General features: G+C 41.5%; 1 protein-coding gene across 10 annotated transcripts in view; it reads right to left on the bottom strand.

The window, feature by feature from the left end:
• ephb3b (eph receptor B3b) overlaps positions 1-18,645 on the bottom strand; it is a 53,093-nt gene that overhangs the window by 6,192 nt on the left and 28,256 nt on the right. For 3 of the 10 annotated variants that reach the window (XM_084117305.1, XM_084117303.1, XM_084117307.1), the window contains exons 2-14: positions 16,660-16,724; positions 11,395-12,067; positions 8,194-8,349; positions 7,029-7,364; positions 5,181-5,305; positions 4,646-4,808; positions 4,329-4,437; positions 3,302-3,354; positions 2,984-3,202; positions 1,782-2,029; positions 1,166-1,381; positions 916-1,065; positions 638-831 (exon numbers count right to left, since the gene is read on the bottom strand). In XM_084117305.1, the coding sequence (XP_083973431.1) occupies positions 638-831; positions 916-1,065; positions 1,166-1,381; positions 1,782-2,029; positions 2,984-3,202; positions 3,302-3,354; positions 4,329-4,437; positions 4,646-4,808; positions 5,181-5,305; positions 7,029-7,364; positions 8,194-8,349; positions 11,395-12,067; positions 16,660-16,724 (2,707 nt within the window). Of the gene's footprint in view, positions 1-637; positions 832-915; positions 1,066-1,165; positions 1,382-1,781; positions 2,030-2,983; positions 3,355-4,328; positions 4,438-4,645; positions 4,809-5,180; positions 5,306-7,028; positions 7,365-8,193; positions 8,350-11,394; positions 12,068-16,659; positions 16,725-18,420; positions 18,510-18,645 lie in introns of those variants that run through there. The other 7 variants (XM_084117308.1, XM_084117301.1, XM_084117309.1 and 4 more) reach the window with 5 other exon arrangements.

Consider the following 18,645-nt stretch of genomic DNA (forward strand, 5'->3'; position numbering starts at 1 on the left):
AAATCTTGTTACTTGCTAATTAAAACCATTCCCATCTCTGAATTATATTAACTAATTATTCTTCCTTTAAACTCTGATCATTGCAGAGTAGACAAAGACAGGCTCCCACAGTTTCCCGGTTGTTAGAGGCCCTCCCCCAGGACCTACGGCCCAGAGGCAGGCACCCCGAGGTGGGTCAAAACCCGCCTGAAGCTTCTTGCTAACACAACTGAAACAATACATTTGTAGAAAAATGTGGATCGATTCTGTTTTATAGTGACTGGCATCTGGAAGGCAGATAATGTCATTAAATATCTCAAACAGAAAAAGCTCTTGTAAGTTTAGACCCGAGCAAGCATCTCAGGCAAAACAATCAATAGCCCTGTGATGGTGCAATTAAACCAAATGTTTTATTGACTGAAGGTCCTCTTAATTTCTATAATGAAAGAGTTTCTCAGCTTACAATATTATTTGTCGATTGAAAATGATCTGAAATCAATGGTCTCTTAATTCAAATGCCTCTGTAACTTTGGCCTAATTCTGAATTTAAAATGAGAGAACCAGTTTGAGTAAGTCTATAATACTGCCTGCATAGATACAAATCATGAAAACAAATTAACTAGCATGATAGTATGAGTCAGTCCATGTGTGCCCTTACCCAGAATGTGTGCTGGTGACCACCTTAAGGCTGGCGGCATTGCGAATAAGTTTGTCCAGGGTGTTGACGATCTGGGAGAACTTAGGTCTCAAGTTTCTTTCTTTCACCCAGCAGTCTAGCATAAGTTGATGCAAGGCAGTAGGGCAGTCCATGGGTGGGGGCAGTCGGTAGTCCTGCTCGACTGCGTTGATCACCTGTTGATTGAAAAATAATAGTTGTTTGGCTTTAGTTTACTCTCAGATGAAGTTGAATAGAGGCAAAGTAGAGCGGAAACTCACATCTTGGTTGCTCATGTCCCAGTATGGGCGCTCGCCATATGACATCACCTCCCACATCACAATGCCGTAGCTCCAGACATCACTGGCTGATGTGAACTTCCTATAAGCAATAGCCTCTGGGGCTGTCCAGCGAATAGGGATCTTTCCACCCTATAGATGCAAGTGAATACAATGATTTTTAACCTCAGTCAGAAGCTGACAACATTATTAATTGCTATGCATATTAAAGGATCAAGGTGTGAATGCTGACCAATGAGCTTGTGTAGGTGGGGTCAGTGGCATCATCCTCCAAGAAACGAGAAAGACCAAAATCGGACACCTTACACACCAGGTTGCTGTTGACTAGAATGTTACGAGCTGCCAGATCACGGTGCACGTAGTTCATGTCGGATAGATATTTCATGCCAGCTGCAATCCCTCTCAACATACCGACGAGCTGGATGACTGTGAACTGTCCATCATTTAGCTGTTGGAGAGAGAGAGAGAGAGAGAGAGAGAGGAAAATCACAGACCCATTCATAACAGAAATGTCTGCTGTCTAAGTGTTTTTAACTTTTCAGGATGTTACTCATCACCCAGCTGATTCATCTCTGAATGTCACAGCTAGCAGCTACGCTATTTGTCATCTCTATTCAGAAAGTTTAGGATGTTTTTTTTTCAAGGGGATAGGTGAGAACATATCTTTTTTTATTAGAAAACTACTGCTTAGATAAAACTTGTGCTAGACCTCAGCCATGATGGTATTTGTTTTATGAAGTAGATCACTTTTAATGAAGTATTACTTGCATGTTCACAAACAGGAATCCAGGCATCAAAAAATAATAATAATAATAAATAAATTGATTAAGGTAGTAATCATCTCTAACCCGAAGAAAGGAATCCAGCGCTCCGTTCTCCATGAACTCAGTGACAATCATGACTGGCCGACTCTTTGTCACCACCCCTTCCAGGCGGATAATATTGGGATGATCAAACTGGCCCATGATGCTGGCCTCACTCAGGAAGTCTCTTCTTTGGCGCTCTGTGTAGCCTGCCTTCAGAGTCTTGATGGCCACAATGATCTCACGCCTTCCAGGGAGCTTCAGACGGCCGCGACACACCTCTCCAAACTCTCCTACATAGGTAATGGACAGACAAGAAAGAGGCAGAAAGGGTGGAGAGGAGAGGAGAGGGAAGAGTGGAGGAGTGTGGGAGAGAAAGGGGAGAGGGACAGTTACTGGTTAGAATCAAGGAGCCAGGGGGAAGCAGGGGGAGACAGCAAAAGAAGCCAGGGCTAAAGGTGATGCTATTGGAGTGTATCCAGGGGGCAAGGGAAGGGGTAGGGTGAGGTCAGGAATGCTTAAATGGAAAACACTTTTGGAGCATTGTTGGGGGTTGAGGTACCAAAAAGGAAATGGGAAAAGAAAGGCAATAGAGGAAGGGGTAAAGGGCAGAAGCAGGGAATGCTAGGGTGTGGAGGGAGTCAGGGTAAGAGTGTAGGAAGTAGGTGGGGACAGAAGCTTGGGAGGATTGGACGACTTGCGTCTGCATTCTAGGTCAATGTGTAAGCAGGTGCAAGAGAAAGAGTGGGATCAGGGAAGGGCATGGTAGGGGTTCATCACTTTAGACAAAGCTGGGAAACAACAGGTTCAGGTAGCAGCGTTAGATGTTAAAAGCCTTGTTTTTTGGAGTGTGGCATGGGGCTCCTCAACTCCATTTTATTATAACATGGCTGCAAGTCTTACTGAACAAGAATCCTACTTGTCTTTGCTTTTGGCTTTCAGAAACTAAACTGTAAACACTAATGTCAAGATCTAGCAAAATTTACAAAACAAAGGGGAGTGGTCTCAAGGGCAGGAAGGAGCACCATGGATGGAGAAGTTAACAGGTCAAATGGTCAGGAGGACATTAAGTTGTCCAAGAGGTATAATCAGGCTCAGGACAGGTTTGGTAAGTTAGCAGGAATGGTAGCTCTATAGTTAGCTCTGAAGATAACCTCAGAAGCTCCATTTTGTAAGTAAAGCTGTTAGAGACATTGGTAAGGTGCTAAGGGATTGTATTTTGGAGCGGGATGAGTTGATTGAAGTACCGCTTGGAGTGAAGTCCTCTAAAGGTATGGCCTGGGTGTGCCTAGCTGTCTTCCCCCTGTTGCTCAGGAGCTTTTGTTGGTTACCTGCGCCAATGACCTCCTCGATTTTCACACAGGAAACGTCAATCTCTTTGGCAAACTCGCGGATGGCCTCATTTGGGTCCTCGTAGGTGAATGGGTCAATGTAGACCTTCATCCCCGGAGTGACTATAGGGGATTCAATAGTGCGAATAGACGTATGAATCACACTGCCGTAATACACAATATTTATAGCATTTTTAGTCATCCAATGGCAAGTAAACTCTTGTAGAGACTTACTGTATTGTTGCAGTTTTTCTGTGTATTCTGATTCTGAGCCATTACGTTGCTTCCTGTGAACCAAAGACAATACAGTCAGTTACAAAAGGTTCATGATTTCTTAACTAAAAATAGCAAAATAAGCATTTTGAAAAGGACCTGTTTTTTTCTCTCCCTGCTAGCCCCTTTAGGGACATGAATTGAGGTCGATTAAAGAAGGGGAATTATATGACAATTAAGAGAACAACAGATTCAGCCTCAAGAGACCCTTGTCACTTCAGTTGACTGAATGGTAGAAGTGAAATCTACATAAAGGCAGCTAAGAAAAACAGAAGCAGCAATGGTTGTCTTGCTCCCATTACAAACTAAGGAATCTTTACTGCCACATTGTTTAATTCAGTCCTGTCTTTTAATTCTTTCCTTCACACTTTCTCCACTATCAGTCCATTAAATGCAATGCAATTTCAACCCCCTCTAGTAGCTACATGTTAATGCAATCCCTTTGTTGTCTAACTAGTAACCGGGCCAATAATACCCGCTGGTGATTTGTATCTCATTTCCAATTCAAATTCAGTTCCGGAATATGCCAAGGCCTACATTTTTTCAGTCGCAGACAAGTTAAGATACTGAGACACACTATGCTGATTAGAAAGGAAGGGAGTGCAAATTGAGAATTTTTGCATGATAAGGCTTTAAATACACAGCTGCCTTGCCCTCCGCTGTGGAAATGGTAAGGTGGCCACAAGGTAGAAACTGCCAGTGCCAACGATCACCAGGACATTATGGAATTCCAATGTAGGGAACGTACATTTGAGACCACTGGATACAATTTACAAAGTAAAAGATCCAAAATGAATCTGCTTTTGAGAGTGCCTAAAATGCGTCCAATAATTGACCAATAGGTTCCAAGAAAGCATTATGGATAAATTAATTCAAAGAATTGTGTTGTTTCATAGGTATACTTTGACATGTAATTATTTCTTCTACATTTGATGTGATCCATTTATAAGTGTAATTACTGAATATTGTTGAGGTAAGTGAAAATTACCTGAGGCAGACAATGGCAATAACCACAACAACAATGATGAAGACCAGCCCTGCCGTTAGAGAGCCCACAATGAGGGGTAGCTGCTCCTGCAGAGTCTTGTCTGCATCAGCTGTGTGAGGCACACAAAGAGAGATATCATAGGAAATATTCAAAGAATCGTATTTCTCAGATATATTTATAGCATTTATTTTTCTATGAGTGTTATTTATAGGATTATTAATGCAAAAACTCCACTTATATTCAGACCAATGCTTGATATGCTTTGGAAAGACATAATTTTAATGTGATAATATAGAAATATAGGGTGCTTTACATACCCTGGTGGTTGGTGCTGAAGTCAGTAGGGCTGCTATAGCGGCCATACCCTGCCACTGTTCGGGCTCGAACCTGCACCACATACGGCGTGCCTGGCTTCAAACCCTCGATGCGTGCAGAGCTACGCTGGGCTGTCATGGTGTGGGCAATAGCTTCTCCCTGGTCCTGTGGAAACAGTGATAAAACAAGCCATATAAAACCAGCCAGCACCCAAAAGCGAGCGTCTGGCAGCTCCAGTTTAATCTGTCAGTACAACACATCAAACACGGAGCAGATATGCCTGGCTCTTTCTTCTCCTCTATGCAAATCCTCCTGCCTCCATCCCTGCCAAGCTCCAACTGCCTTGCGGTATCAGCGTTCAAAAGAAGGGGATGAATCAAGGAAGGAGTTAGGGAGGAGAGTGTTAGGGTATGAGAGAGAGAGACAGGAAGGGTTGATGCTGTTGTCAGGATGAACGATTATGTATAGAGCAGAGGATGACAGTGGTGGAATTGTGATTGAATGCCCTTCGCTTCATTGACTTACACTGGCTCTTACCTTCTCATGGTATTTAATCTCGTAATCCAAGATGATGCCATTTGGTTTTTCAGGAGGGAGCCAGGAAAGACTCATGGTGTTGGCTGAGGCCCCCATCAGGTGGACGGTAGGAACTGCAGAGGGAGCTATGTGGGTGGAAAATGAGAGAAATCCTATTTTAATGAAAACTGAATTTCTTTTTCTTTTCTTTTTTTCACATTTAGAGCATGATCACATTTAGGATTACCAAAGAGCTACTTTGAAGTATTAGCATTAGACAGCCCTTAGTCTTTGGCACTTTCGGGGGCCCAGCCTCTCAAACTACACAGACAGAAAAGATTCTAAATTCTCTTGTGAAAAGCACCATGACAGACAAACCGGAAGGCTTGGTATCTGGCAGATCCAGTCCAGACAATTTACCACACAATCTACACACAAATGCAAATATGTTTCTAGCTGCACACAACCTATGTCCATTCCCTAATCTCTTGTTATGGCCCATGATGCCTTTTTTTTACTGCCTGTCTTCCACGTGTAGATTAATCTCATATTTTTATATTCTTTCCCTAATCACTACGATATTCCCAAATCACTGCAAAAATGCATATATTATTTAAATTGTGAAGTAATTATTCATCATGTTAGTATATATATATATTGTGTTCACACAAGTTCTTCCATAGCACCTTACTTATCTTAGCACCCAGCTTTACATAATCTAAATTGTCCCCATTTGTCCTCAGACCTGATGTTGCCGTCTCCGGTTTCTGATGTTATCAAGTTCTGTTCACACACTACAATAGCTCTCAACATCCCCTACTTTCTTGCCTCTGTCTCTCTCTCCCTCACTTTTTCTTTTTTAAAAACGTTTTAATCCCCAGGTCCGGTTCTTTGATCCTTTCCCTAGTAGCTCTTTATTATTCTGTCTGTCTCTTTGTCCGCCTCCCCCAAAAGCTCGCTCTCCCCCAACGCATCACCGTCAACCTCCTAACCCAGGCCTTGCTCAGAAGAGCCTCACCCTGAAGACAATACTCCCTGGGCAGCCCGCTTGCTTACTCTCACCCCGGGATTAAGGGGCCTCATCCTGCGGAGACAGTGGAAGTAACCATGACGTCCCTTGAGCCGACGGCCCATATTTATTTTTTGCCTTAAAAAGTGGATGAATATTCAGGCACAGTCCTAGGAGATAATCTGCTCACAGACTTTCCTGAATATTTGGAACCACGGGGGTGGGCTGCTGTGTGGGTGTGCATGTCACCCTGGGATTGACTTATGTGCAACAACAGCCTGGGTCATATTACAATGCATGTGGTCAATCCCTGATAGCAAACAGAGGCATTCTTGGAGCTGGCATAGAGTGCTAAGGAGAGAGCTAAGCATATGCATGATTCTGAAAGCTATCCTGAGTCCAGTGATCAATTCAAAACTTGAATTAAACAATAAGAGGCTGTTTACACAAAGGCAATGCATCTTCACATCTCACTAAACCCAGCATGCTCTAGCCTAGAGTAGCTTAGCTTTGCATTACAGCACATCTGCCCGGTGTTGTGCATTCAGTGGGCTGAGCTCTTTGAATATAGTTTTGTGGGTTGTAAGTATACTAAGAGAACCATCACATTTCATTATTTCAGTGCCAGAAAGCATATGAAGAAAACTTTTTGTAACCTTTTCTTTAGGACACACATGGAAGAGAATATTTGTAACTTTTTGTAAAGCTGGTAGCTGTGTTTTGGAGCATGGTAGTTCATTTTTAGCTGTTCAAGAATGGTTATTATAGCCTCTAGAATCAACAACAAATCCGCAGGTTCAAAACATGATATCTGGTTGACTGATAACCAACTTGAAACAGAAACAACTCACTGAACTCACCAGCTTGGTTGGTGGTGATGTTCACAGAGGCAAAGTGGGGTGCGTAGGGACTCTTGTTGGAGACTCCATTGACGGCCTGAATCTCAAAGCTGTACTGGGTGTGAGCCTGAAGGTTTCTGACCGTCACGTGTCTCTCAGTAAGCCCAAGGTGGCGGGGAGAGATATCCACATTATCATCACACCGGGTGCAGGTACCACGTTCGGGCAGACATTTCTTACAGATGACGTTGTAGAGAAGGTCTTCCCTTCCACCTTGGTCACGTGGGTCGCTCCACTCAAGTACAAGCGATGTCTCGTTTACGCTGGAGATGACGCTGCGTGGAGATGAGGGCACAGCTGCAAAAAGAAAATATATGTGTCATGTTATTCTTCTGAAGACACAATTAAACATTTAAATTAGTTAAGTGCTTGTTGTTGTGTTCAGATAATTTAGCATTCGTAATAACCCTGTCTAACAGACCAGACTAAGGTGGTTTTCTGGTCTTAGCAGGTTTAAGGTGGTTTACTTGCCTTCCCCAGCAGGTTTTTCTGGTCTCCCTGTTTAGTAAAGCTGGTGTTCAGTTGGTCTAGCTGTTTGGACAGCTGATTTCCCAGAATGGCCAATTGAAAAGTTCCCCAAACCCCAACAAAACTATTAAACTGAGCAGTGGAAACCCGCCTGGTACACAGCTAAGAACGTCAGACCACATAAGACTGGGTAAAGATGTTTTTTTTAAGCAGGAAATTTAAATAAAACTGGTCAAATGGGACTTCATTTACACTCAATGCAGATTAAGTGCTTTCATGTAACTAAAATTAAGCAAAACCTTGTTTTCCCCACTTGTGCTGCTCATTTAACATCAAAAATGGCAAGAAATAGCTGTGGTGTTCACTTGGGGAAAACATTTTTTGGATGTATCTGTTCAGAGTACTGACAATGAACCCAACCAAAAATAAGCTTATATAAAACAGGAGAAAGGGAAATGTTTCGAAACAATCCCAGCATTCTCCTACTTGTTGGACTATTGACGGAGGAATTGGTTTACATATGGATGAACATGAATGTACACACAGTTGATCAATGTGGATTTTGAGAGCAGAGAACATGGCAAATAAACAACACTGCTTAAGATTAGATGAGGTCATGATGGGTGAAAAGGAGGTTTTTGTCTAAGGCGTTACTTACTGGTGCATCCTGAGTCAGGTGAGTCATTGTCTGCCCGATAGTAGCCTGTCCTGCAGGAACAGATGCTGGCGGCTCCAGAACTTGTTCGACTGTTGGGCGGACATGGAGAGCAAAACCCTTCACCCTGCTTGGACTTGAAGGTGCCTGGACTGCAAGCTAAAGAGAGAAAGAGGTGTTTACTTTTACTGTCAGAGATAAAAAATGTATTGCTTCCATCTAGGTATGTGACAAAGCTTTTATTGCATTCAACAGCAAAATCAATAGTAATTTCCCCATTGCAATTAGCATTTTGTGAGCTCTGTTTGCCTTAATTTTCCTTTTGTTTTCCTTGCCCACAGTATGCAGTCTAATCCTTTCCATCTTGGCATTGTAAAATACGAAGGCACACAGGTTGTTGCTTACGTATTTGTTTGGCACCATTAGTTTGTTGTTGCTTTCCTCCAGGGAAATAAACCCCTCATGACTAGACGAGTTCCAACAACATACCCTGGCCTTGCATAAACCCCATGCACACATGAGCTAACCGTCAACTTCAATTACAAACAGATGCCTGTTTGTTCCAAACAAGAGCACTTTTCGAAATGAACTCCTACAATCAATACTCAAACACAGGGAATGTCGATGTTGTACCACAGGAAGTGTCCCTCTAAGATAAACAAAGTCATATTGAAGGCTACACAGTAAAGTGTGAGCTGTTATCTTATGAATACAAAGATTAGTGTGTCATTCACAGGTCTTTGGCCTTTGTGGAGCTCCGACATCATTTACGGACATTGTGTACACATTTTATCGCGTCTATGATAAATGCAGAGGTGATCTCCTGGCACACAATGGCTTTGTGATCTTTCTGTTCGGAATGTCACCTAACTGTCTTGTTAAGTGATCAAGGAGCCAGTTTTATGTTTATTAACGGATGGGAAGGAGTATGACACCAGTTCCCAGCCTTCTGGGCCATTTTAGCAATAGTCTCTAAGGCTTAGGATCAGCAAATAATGAACAGTCACTGTTTTTCAGGAAAAGATTTGAACATCTGGTTTCTGGACTGATAGTGTTAAAAGCAGAACACACCACTGGTGATGTTCCTGGGGTCACCTTCTTAGTTCCCTTTCTCAGAATGTGCGATATTGACACAAGGCTTCATTAGTGCAGGGATACTGTTAACTTGGTTGCCTGGGGGCTTATTTGTTTAATCATTAATCAGGGGAGGCCAGCCAGAGGTAGGTAGCGAAGAAGGAACATAGAAAACAGTTCACATAGTGATAAAGATGAAAGAGTGTAGGCCTTGTGAATTCGAGTTTATCACACATAACGTATCGCTTTGGAGATTAATGAGTCCTCAGTGTTGTGCCTCGCATTTTAGATGTACATAAATCAACCAAAATCGTTGGGAGACAAATGAGACCATCTAGATTCTAGACCCTATGAAAGACTGCTTGAAATTCCCCTTCAAAAAACTCAGGCTGTTTTCTGAAGGGTTGAAAGTGCTGATTAATCGCTTCCAAGAAGGTAAGAAGTCAGCCCTTTCCTTTCATCCTCATCCTTCCTCTAGCTGCACTCCTGACAGAGCGAGAGAGAGAGAGGTGAGGTGAAAGACAGCAAAGGAAATGCAAATCCTGTGGCTTTTTCATGAGTTGTGCTCTCTCTCTCCACTACAGTCTATTGCACACACTCTATTGCCCAAACCTTCTTCACACCTCTCTCTCTCTCTCTCTCTCATTGAGAGCAGAACATAGGACTTAAGGGAGTGAATAGAATTTGTGGTGAAATTGAAAGCGAGGAGAAAGAATGGATAGTAGAAATATGCAGCGCTAAGGAAAAAAAAGGTTTTGTCGATTAATATTCATGTGAATATCCTAACTGTGCTCTGGCAGGGTATTAATGAGACCAACGGCCTTCAGATGAAGGCGAGTAAGAGAGAGGTGACAGAGAGATTTATCCCTCCTTTGGTTTCCGGGTGGCTTGATTAGAGAACATTTTATCAGGTCACTGCTGCCAGGGCTTTCACCTTGAGCCACCACAAGCAAACAAATGAGTTTTTAACTATACATCAGGACTGCCCACTTTCCCCACGGGTATACACTGGTTTAATATTAAGTTGGCAGTAGTAGAAAAGTCCTTTATTACTTTGACAACTACATACATTTCTTATAATAATAATGATAATAATGTGAGTGGTGCTTGGAGTTGTATGATAAGGTGTTGTAAATGGTTTTCATGGCATTTCCAAAGGTGTTCATTTTAGGGTGGTTGCTAGGGTTTGGTGATAGGTTGTCAAAGTGTTGCAATGTGGTTCATAAGGCATTCTTTCTTGTTATTTTTTAGCATTCTATATAGTCGCTACATGGTTTCTTACTGTCTCAAGTCAAAAGAGCCTACCCCTAAGTCTCATGATATTCTAGTCCCTCCTTAAATGTTAACGTACAGGATTTTTCCACTGATTTATCATCCAAAATAGACTGCTTAGAAAAGTATTAGTCTAGCTTTATATGCTTGGTAGTAATATGATTTTTAAGGCATCATTAATGTCCATAGCACCTTGCGCGCCACAGTGTTAAGCGACTCTCAACCGACTCTCATAACGTTGAAGTTTACCTCAAACACCACTAATAATCCTCCTTTCTCTATACACAAATAATTTGCTGTTCAGTTTAGTTCTTTACCCCAGCAGTTCAGTTCTCATTGACTCCTTCTTTGTAGTTCTTACAATTTGTTGGAACCAACCGTCTCTTTGAGACCTTTCACTTCTGGTGCCTTGACTGTCAGGGTTATTTTTCTATCTCCATCTCGTGCTCTTCATTAATGTTTCACTGCAGCCCTTGCCCTTGGTCCGCAAATCGATTCCGGTCTCCTCTCACTCCCAGCTCTCCATTTGACCCATGACCTCCCGCTGTCTGCTCTGCTCACTTTCACCGTGGCTATGTTACACGCTGGCTTAATTCACCTCAGTCTGAACCTGATATGTTTTTCAGCAAGGCCGCTCCTTTCTCTCAGCAAAATGTTCCAGTCTGATGGACATACAGACTCTTTTACTTATTCATTGCTTTGCTCTGCTTAAATTCAGGTTGAATAACCAAATTTGCTGTTAGGCCAAACACCTCAATAAAAAAACAGGATGATTTGTCCATTCGACTTAATGTGATACCAGGAGATCAGACAAACTGCACAGTGAGAAGAAAAAAAAACACATATATCAGCACTCACCTTGACACTGTGTCTCCTTAACTGCAGGCTCGAACCCAGCCATGCAAGTACAGGAACCTACAGGAACCATCCACTCTCCATCTCCATTGCAGTAGAGTTTAAGAGGTACAGACACCTCCAGAGCGTTTGGCACGCAAGTGCCGGGGGCGATGACTAGTGACGTGGCCTCGGCTCCTGTTGCCGTCTCTGGGAAGACTGCAAAATTGGCAATGGTCGTGGAACACTTCTTGTAGAAAACTCGGACAGAGATTAAAGACATGCAGGCGCCCAGGTCCTGGAAAGCCAGATAGAAGCCGGCCTTGGAAAGTGGACCAAAGCTGCGAATCTTGGTGTTGACCCGACCAGACTCCAACATAGAGAAGCTCTCATCCGGAGCAATGGTGTCCACCTTAACGTAAGGATTCTCCATCCAAAATGGACTGGTGGCGGTGGCTGAATCCGAGTCAGACTCATAGTAGAACAGATTGAAGGTCTCTTTACATGATCCTGGAATGTTGGGAATACTGTTGCAATCTCGTACGGTGAACTTCATCTCCACATAAACACGAAGAACATCCTTTCGGGGGATGAAGTCGCTGCGAAGCCAGTTGTTCTGGTTAAGCTCACGAACATTGCACACTTGGTATGTTCGGATGGGGTTCATGGCATCGTCATAACCGCTAACTTCCTCCCACTGAGAAAAAAAGAGGGGGAAAAAAGAGAACACTGTAAGTCACAGATATACAGCAACTTACAAGTTCACCTTCAGAATGAGCTAGAATATATACCGCATTCTTCAAGGATTCTTCTACAGGACAATAGCAATAACTAATGTTTTTATCTAAAGTATGGTACAATACGCATCATTGTCAGTATTATAAATGAAACTGTTCTCATTTTGATGTTATCCGGGGCTTTAGAACTCTGAGGTTTTACGCTACTGAGGTACGGCAGGCAATAAATTCCTCTTTCTCAGCGACAGCCCCACAGCTTAAAAACAATATAACGGAGGGAGCAAGCCGAGAAAAAGAGTGAATGGGGCAGATGAAAGAGAGGGGAAATTAAATTTTGTGCTTTTTGGTTTGTGCCTTTTCAATTACACATTGTGTACGGTGGCATTAAGTGGGGAGCTGCACGCTGGTCTTTCATCTGCGTTCACCAGTTCAATGAAGAAACCCGCCTGGCGAATTCATCAAAAGTACCGTGGAGTTTCAGAACTCCATTAAATAAAACAACGAGTGGATGTTTACCTCACACCTCGAGTGTGGAGTGCTCTCTGCATCACTTCACAATCAATTACTGTCCAATTAAGCCATCATGATTACATTGTATTCATGCAGATCAACAAGCTACATTCAATCCTCTACCTGAATGATTTCTCTTATCTACCAGAATTAAGAATATACATCTTTTCAAAAGACAAATGAGAGGTTTGTGCATTACATTACAATGAGTATACAGGTCTCGGTGACAATGAACATAAGTTTTCAGCTGAGATTTGGCGATTTGAGATGCGACAAGGTTAAATATAGTTCAACGTCATGCAAGTAAGAAGCAGTGTTATTCAGAAACTACTAATGGGAGCGCAGACTGTGGTCGAGTAAGAACGCCTACTAGCAATCTTGGCAGCTAATGAGGGTTTTTACATCAACCTCTTCTTGCTTAAACAGCATATATCAACGAGAAATGATTTATCTTCAAATTGGTAAAGAAACAATTAGATGCATGCTCGGCCCACTTCTTTTGATTACAGTGAGTTCAAATTAAAGCAATCCTAAAGGAGAAAATGAGCTGTAGCCGGAAAGGAAAAAGAAAACTTAGCGCAGCATCGAGAGATTTGTTGAGAGAGTAGCGTAGGGTTTGTGTAGGGGTGAAGTCTTTAATTAACACAGCGATATGGATGTTGTGCGGACAGGCCATTCATCCCTACGGGCCCCAGGGACCCCAGGTAGACAGGGCTTCCAGAAGTCTCTGCTTTATCACAGCCTTTCTGAGCCAAGGGTGCTGAAATCAATAATACGCATCAGGTCAATGGGACAGGAGAAAGAGTGAAGTGTAAATGGGCATTTAGTTCAGTGGAATAAATTGCTGAGAGAGTGAAGATGGGAAAGAGGAATCGGGCCCCACACATTGCACTGGTGTGGATTCGCAATGAAACATTCCTCTTTCCAGGATTAAGATGCTCAATTTCCTTTCAACTCAATATCAGGGAAATAAGCCTACAAATTGTGATCTCTGCATATTAAACTTTGATGCAATAAAGCACTTTCATACACACTTGTAAGTTTATGCACATTGATTTTTCTCCCTGCTGCATGCCGGGGGGGGGGGGGGGGGGGGGGGGGGGCACATTGATTTTTCTCCCTGCTGCATGCCGGGGGGGGGGGGGGGGGGGGGGGGGGGGGGGGGTGAATAAATTCACTTTAGCAGCCGTGGAATGATGGTTCATGTGGTTTATTTATAAATATGTAAGTGCATTACTTTTTTTAACTCAGTAAGTTTATCTTGGAATAATTAGCAGGTCAGGTTTAAGCAACAGCAGGCCATTATGTTTATTTTTCCTTAAAGGGACACTCCACCGTTTTTTGAAATAGGGCTTATTCACCTTCTTTCCTACATTTAGATAGGTGGGCAAATGCATTTTTGTCTCAGTGCATGCATTGTTTTAGTTTGACAGGGTCGGCGCTAGCTTAGCTTAGCATAATGAATGGAATCCTTTGTTGCCAGCTAGCATGTCCTGAGTAAAAGTGATATAAAAAAATAAAAAAACCCACCTAATTACTTCTTGTGGCCTGCGTATTCACAACAAGTACAAATAGCGATGCAGATTAACACTAGGCGATTTCCTAGGCAGATATTGACTTGGGACTATATTAGGGGGAAGCACAGGCGAAGCACTGCTACTTGGGCGCAGAGATATCACGCCCAAGTAGCAGTGCTTCGCCTGTGCTTCCCCCTAATATAGTCCTTAATATATAAGTCAAAATCTGCCTAGGAAGTCGCCTAGTGTTAATCTGCATCGCTATTTGTACTCGTTGTGAGTATGCAGGCCACAAGAAGTAATTAGGTGTTTTTTATTTATTTTTTATATCACTTTTACTCAGGACATGCTAGCTGGCAACAAAGGATTCCATTCATTATGCTAAGCTAAGCTAGCGCCGACCCTGTCAAACTAAAACAATGCATGCACGGAGACAAAAATGCATTTGCCCACCTATCTAAATGTAGGAAAGAAGGTGAATAAGCCCTATTTCAAAAAACGGTGGAGTGTTCCTTTAATGGTGTTAAAGTCTGTATTTATCTGTGTTTATTTCTCAGGTTACAGGTGTAAGACTTATGAATAATAGAGTTGTTTTTTTGTTTTTTTTATGGCAGATTGAATGAAAATAGAAAAAGACCTGCTGAGTCAGGCTGGGAATTATTCCAACTTTTTGCCCTTGTTTTTATTATCTGGGCACAGTTCCCATTTCGGTTTTCTGGGTGTGACATACCATTGAACTTAGTGTCACACGAAATTAGAAATGAGTGTCACGTAAGAAAGAGAGATATGGAGGGTGCCAATTAAGCCGGTGGGTAAATCTCCAAGAACAAACAGTCAAAATCACATTTCATCCATTTTGATTTATTTGGAAATTGGTTTGAATGTGACCAGTTTTCGTGGGATTCACAGAATATTTCAGCTTGGGATTGAAATAAAAGGCATCCATAACACTGTGATATTTAAGGCAAGGACTCACTGGTGCCACATTTCCCCTGTCTGTCTTAAAATACAGTGGGGCGGCGTGGGTGAAATGTATAGTTGTGTGCATGACAGAGAGCAGAAGGGAAAGAATTGGGCAATGTATGTCCTGAAAGGAGGCATCTGTTGGGGTGTCATGGGGTTGTGCTTTGGCCCATTGTGCTGGAGAGTTTTAGTGCTTTAATGGGGGCGGCGAGGGATATTTACAAGAATAATATATAGACGGGGAAGGTGAAATGGCAGTTGATTTGTGTCTTTGGGGTTGTTCATTGGTGCTAAGTTACTCGGAAGTAAAGGTTTTGGGGAGGGGTGACTGCAACAGCTGAGATGGTGTGGCTGGGGGCAGGAAGGGGCAGTGGACACATGCAGAACCCTGAAGTACTGGATATAGAGGACCCAAAACTAAGAATTAGACAAAGAATCTAAAAAAAAAAAAAAAAGTAAGGAAAGGCAGCAGTCTCTGGGTATTGTGAAAGATATACTGAGCTGTAGGATACTTCTGCTGTGTCTGCCAAAAGCTTGTGGGCACAAATTTCGTTTTTGGAGAACGAATGTAACACGGCTAGGGTGAAATCTGATCTCGGCATTGCCTTTATCTGATGAAACTCAGAGCTTCCTGTGTTTAACGCTATATTTGAACAAGGACCGTTTATAATGCCTCTTGATTTAAAGGTAGTTTAACTACGACATTTATGAGAGAATCTCACGGAATCTGCCAAGTCATTTTTAACCCTCAAATGAAATAATTCAATATATTTTATTTTAATGACAATTAGGCATATTTAAAAATATTTGTAAGTGTCATTAATGTGATGGAAAAAAAATCTAAGGTATTTATGTAATGCAAAATAAATAAATACATTTATTTTTGTATTGGCATTATTTGAAAATAATGCTAATACAAAACAACAACAAAAACAAAAGGGGAAAACAAAACAAGAGGGAATAACTAACTAAACAAACAAACAAACAAACAAATAAATAAATAAAAACAACAGGGAGGAAACAACAACAACAAACATTAATAAAAAAATAAAAATAAAAAAAAACTATATAACTATATAACTAGTCATGTTTAACCCTCAAATTAAAGATTTCAATGGAAAGAAATAAGAAATTAGGTTTTTCTTGAAGAAATCGAGGTCCATTTAAGGACCACTCTATATTTTAATTGTAATGTTGTAATGCAAAAAAGGAGGTTATTTGTCATAAACATGGGATGGGGGGGATGGGGGGGCAAAAGGAGACAAATAAATAAATAAATAAATAAAAACTAAATGGGGGGAAAACAACCACAACAACAAATAACTAAAAAAAAAAAAAAAAACATAAAACAAAATAAAAACACAAGGGGACAAACAAAACTGTTCCTACAAACGGACCAGTTATTATTTATTTTATTTATTTGTTTATGTTAGGGTTAAATATGACATGGAGAGGATATTTTTGAGATTCACCTCATACTTTATTTGGACTGAAGGAGCAGATCATATAAGCATAACGTGCTCAGGTTAACCAAAGTCAAACACACAACAGCACTAACTCACCCCAGTTTCAGGATGTGAGGTCCATGCGAGTTCAGTGGTGGCCCATTTGGTGTCCATAAGTGTTTCTGCAGGGGAAAAAAAGAAAAGAAAAAAGATCCACTAAGTTTGAGGAACAATATGAGCCTAAACAACTGACAACAACAAAAATGAGAAAACTCAATGAAATAGAAAACCTTGGGAGGAATTGATTTCACACTGTGAAGGACGAGCTAAGCAATACATAACAGTCACTGTCCATATTGTTAATGGCCATTAATGCATTGTGCTAAATTCATGAGTGCTGTTACAGAGAAACACTATCATGCTAATCAACAGTGAAAAGACGGAAGAAAGGCAAAACAGCTTTGTGGGTGATCCAGAAGACATTGTCAAAGATTTATGACAGCCCTCCTCTAATTAGATTTAATTAGCCGTGTATTTGCTGGGTGGGAAAGAAAAGCTAAGTGTTTTTGAAAGACAACCCTCTACCCTTCCTACACGTACACACACACACACACACACACAAAACATCCACTCACTCGCACCCTTAAGCTAGCAGCTGTAAACTCAAGAGGATATATAACAGAGCAAAGGAGTTCTTGAATAGCGCCATAAAACTCGCAAAAGGAAGATCTTCACAATTTCCTCAATGCCCAATATGCTCTGCCTGTCTGTTTTTTTCTGTTGTTATCCCACCAGCCATATGTGCAGCTCTCTGTTTTTATTACAGTGAGCACGCTCGCTCGAACATATTGAGTCAACCATTTTACCTTCCACCACCTGCTTCTGCTGTTTATGTACGGCGGTCGCAGTCACCACTGCACGTTGTGACTGTGTTTTAGTAAATTAGATGGATGGGAGCGTTTAAAAGTGCACTGAAATCATGTGTTAGGGAACAAAACACTCAAAAGTGAGTGCTAAACCCATTTACTCCTTGTATTAACATCCGTTTCAGGAATAAACAGGGTTTGAATGTTGTCAGAAATGCATTTGTAGGGCTTCACGGTTTGGAGAAGAAGAAAAAAATCGAATAAAATTGTGACCGCAACTTAAAAAAAAAAAAGTAAAAAAATAATCAATAAATAAATCAATAAATCAATCAATAAATCAATCAATGAATAAAAATAAAAATCCAACTTTTGCTGTGCTTATTTTTGAAACGTCAAATTCTCCAAAGATGTTCACCACGCTTATGATTAAATTTCATATTTGAAGTCTTTCTAAACTCTCAAATCATGACGAAACAAAAAATGAATTTTTCAAGACCAAGTCAGGTCACCTTTATTTATATAGCGCTTTAATGCAGATCGTTTCAATGCAGCTTTCCAGTAATAACAGGAAAATAATGCATTTCAACAGTTGCCAGCTGAAGTCAGTTCAGTGTTGATTCAGCTCAATTGTAAAGATCATCAATTATTAAATCAGTTAATTTCATCTATAAAGCAGTTCTGCAAATAATGACGTCTCAGAACACTTAGAAAGTGGGACTTATTCCGTCATTTTGCGTGCTTTACTTTCTCCCACTCTTAGTGCACAGTCTTCGTTTACATAAAGTCTTAGCTGATTTGTCCCGGACAACAGTGAAGGACCACCTCCTCGCCTGTCAATCAAACCTGATATTAATAGTTGTACACAGACTGTCTAATTTGACTACCTGATATTGCATCACTCGTCTACTGGAAATATCTAACTTGATAGTGGCTACTTGAGATGTTTCCAACACATAGGTGTTTGTAAAATAAGTAGAAACCGTTTGAGGCAGCTGTTTAATTCTTCACATACGCCATTGATTTCCTGTTGGGATGTCTTTCATCGCGTGTCATTTTGTGTCGCTGACTTACAGGTCCGCTGACATTCAAACACGCTCTACAAAACACCTCGGCGTTTAAAAGAAAACCATAGCTGTCAGCTGTGGGAGAGCTAGCACGCAGGTGCTAGCGCAAATACAACGCCAGGCGAAACCAGAGAAAAGGGGGAATGGAGTGAAAGTCAGCTCTGACTCAGTGA

This window comes from Abramis brama (genome assembly GCF_963993115.1).
Source record: "Abramis brama genome assembly, chromosome: 6".
NCBI lineage: Eukaryota > Metazoa > Chordata > Actinopteri > Cypriniformes > Leuciscidae > Abramis > Abramis brama.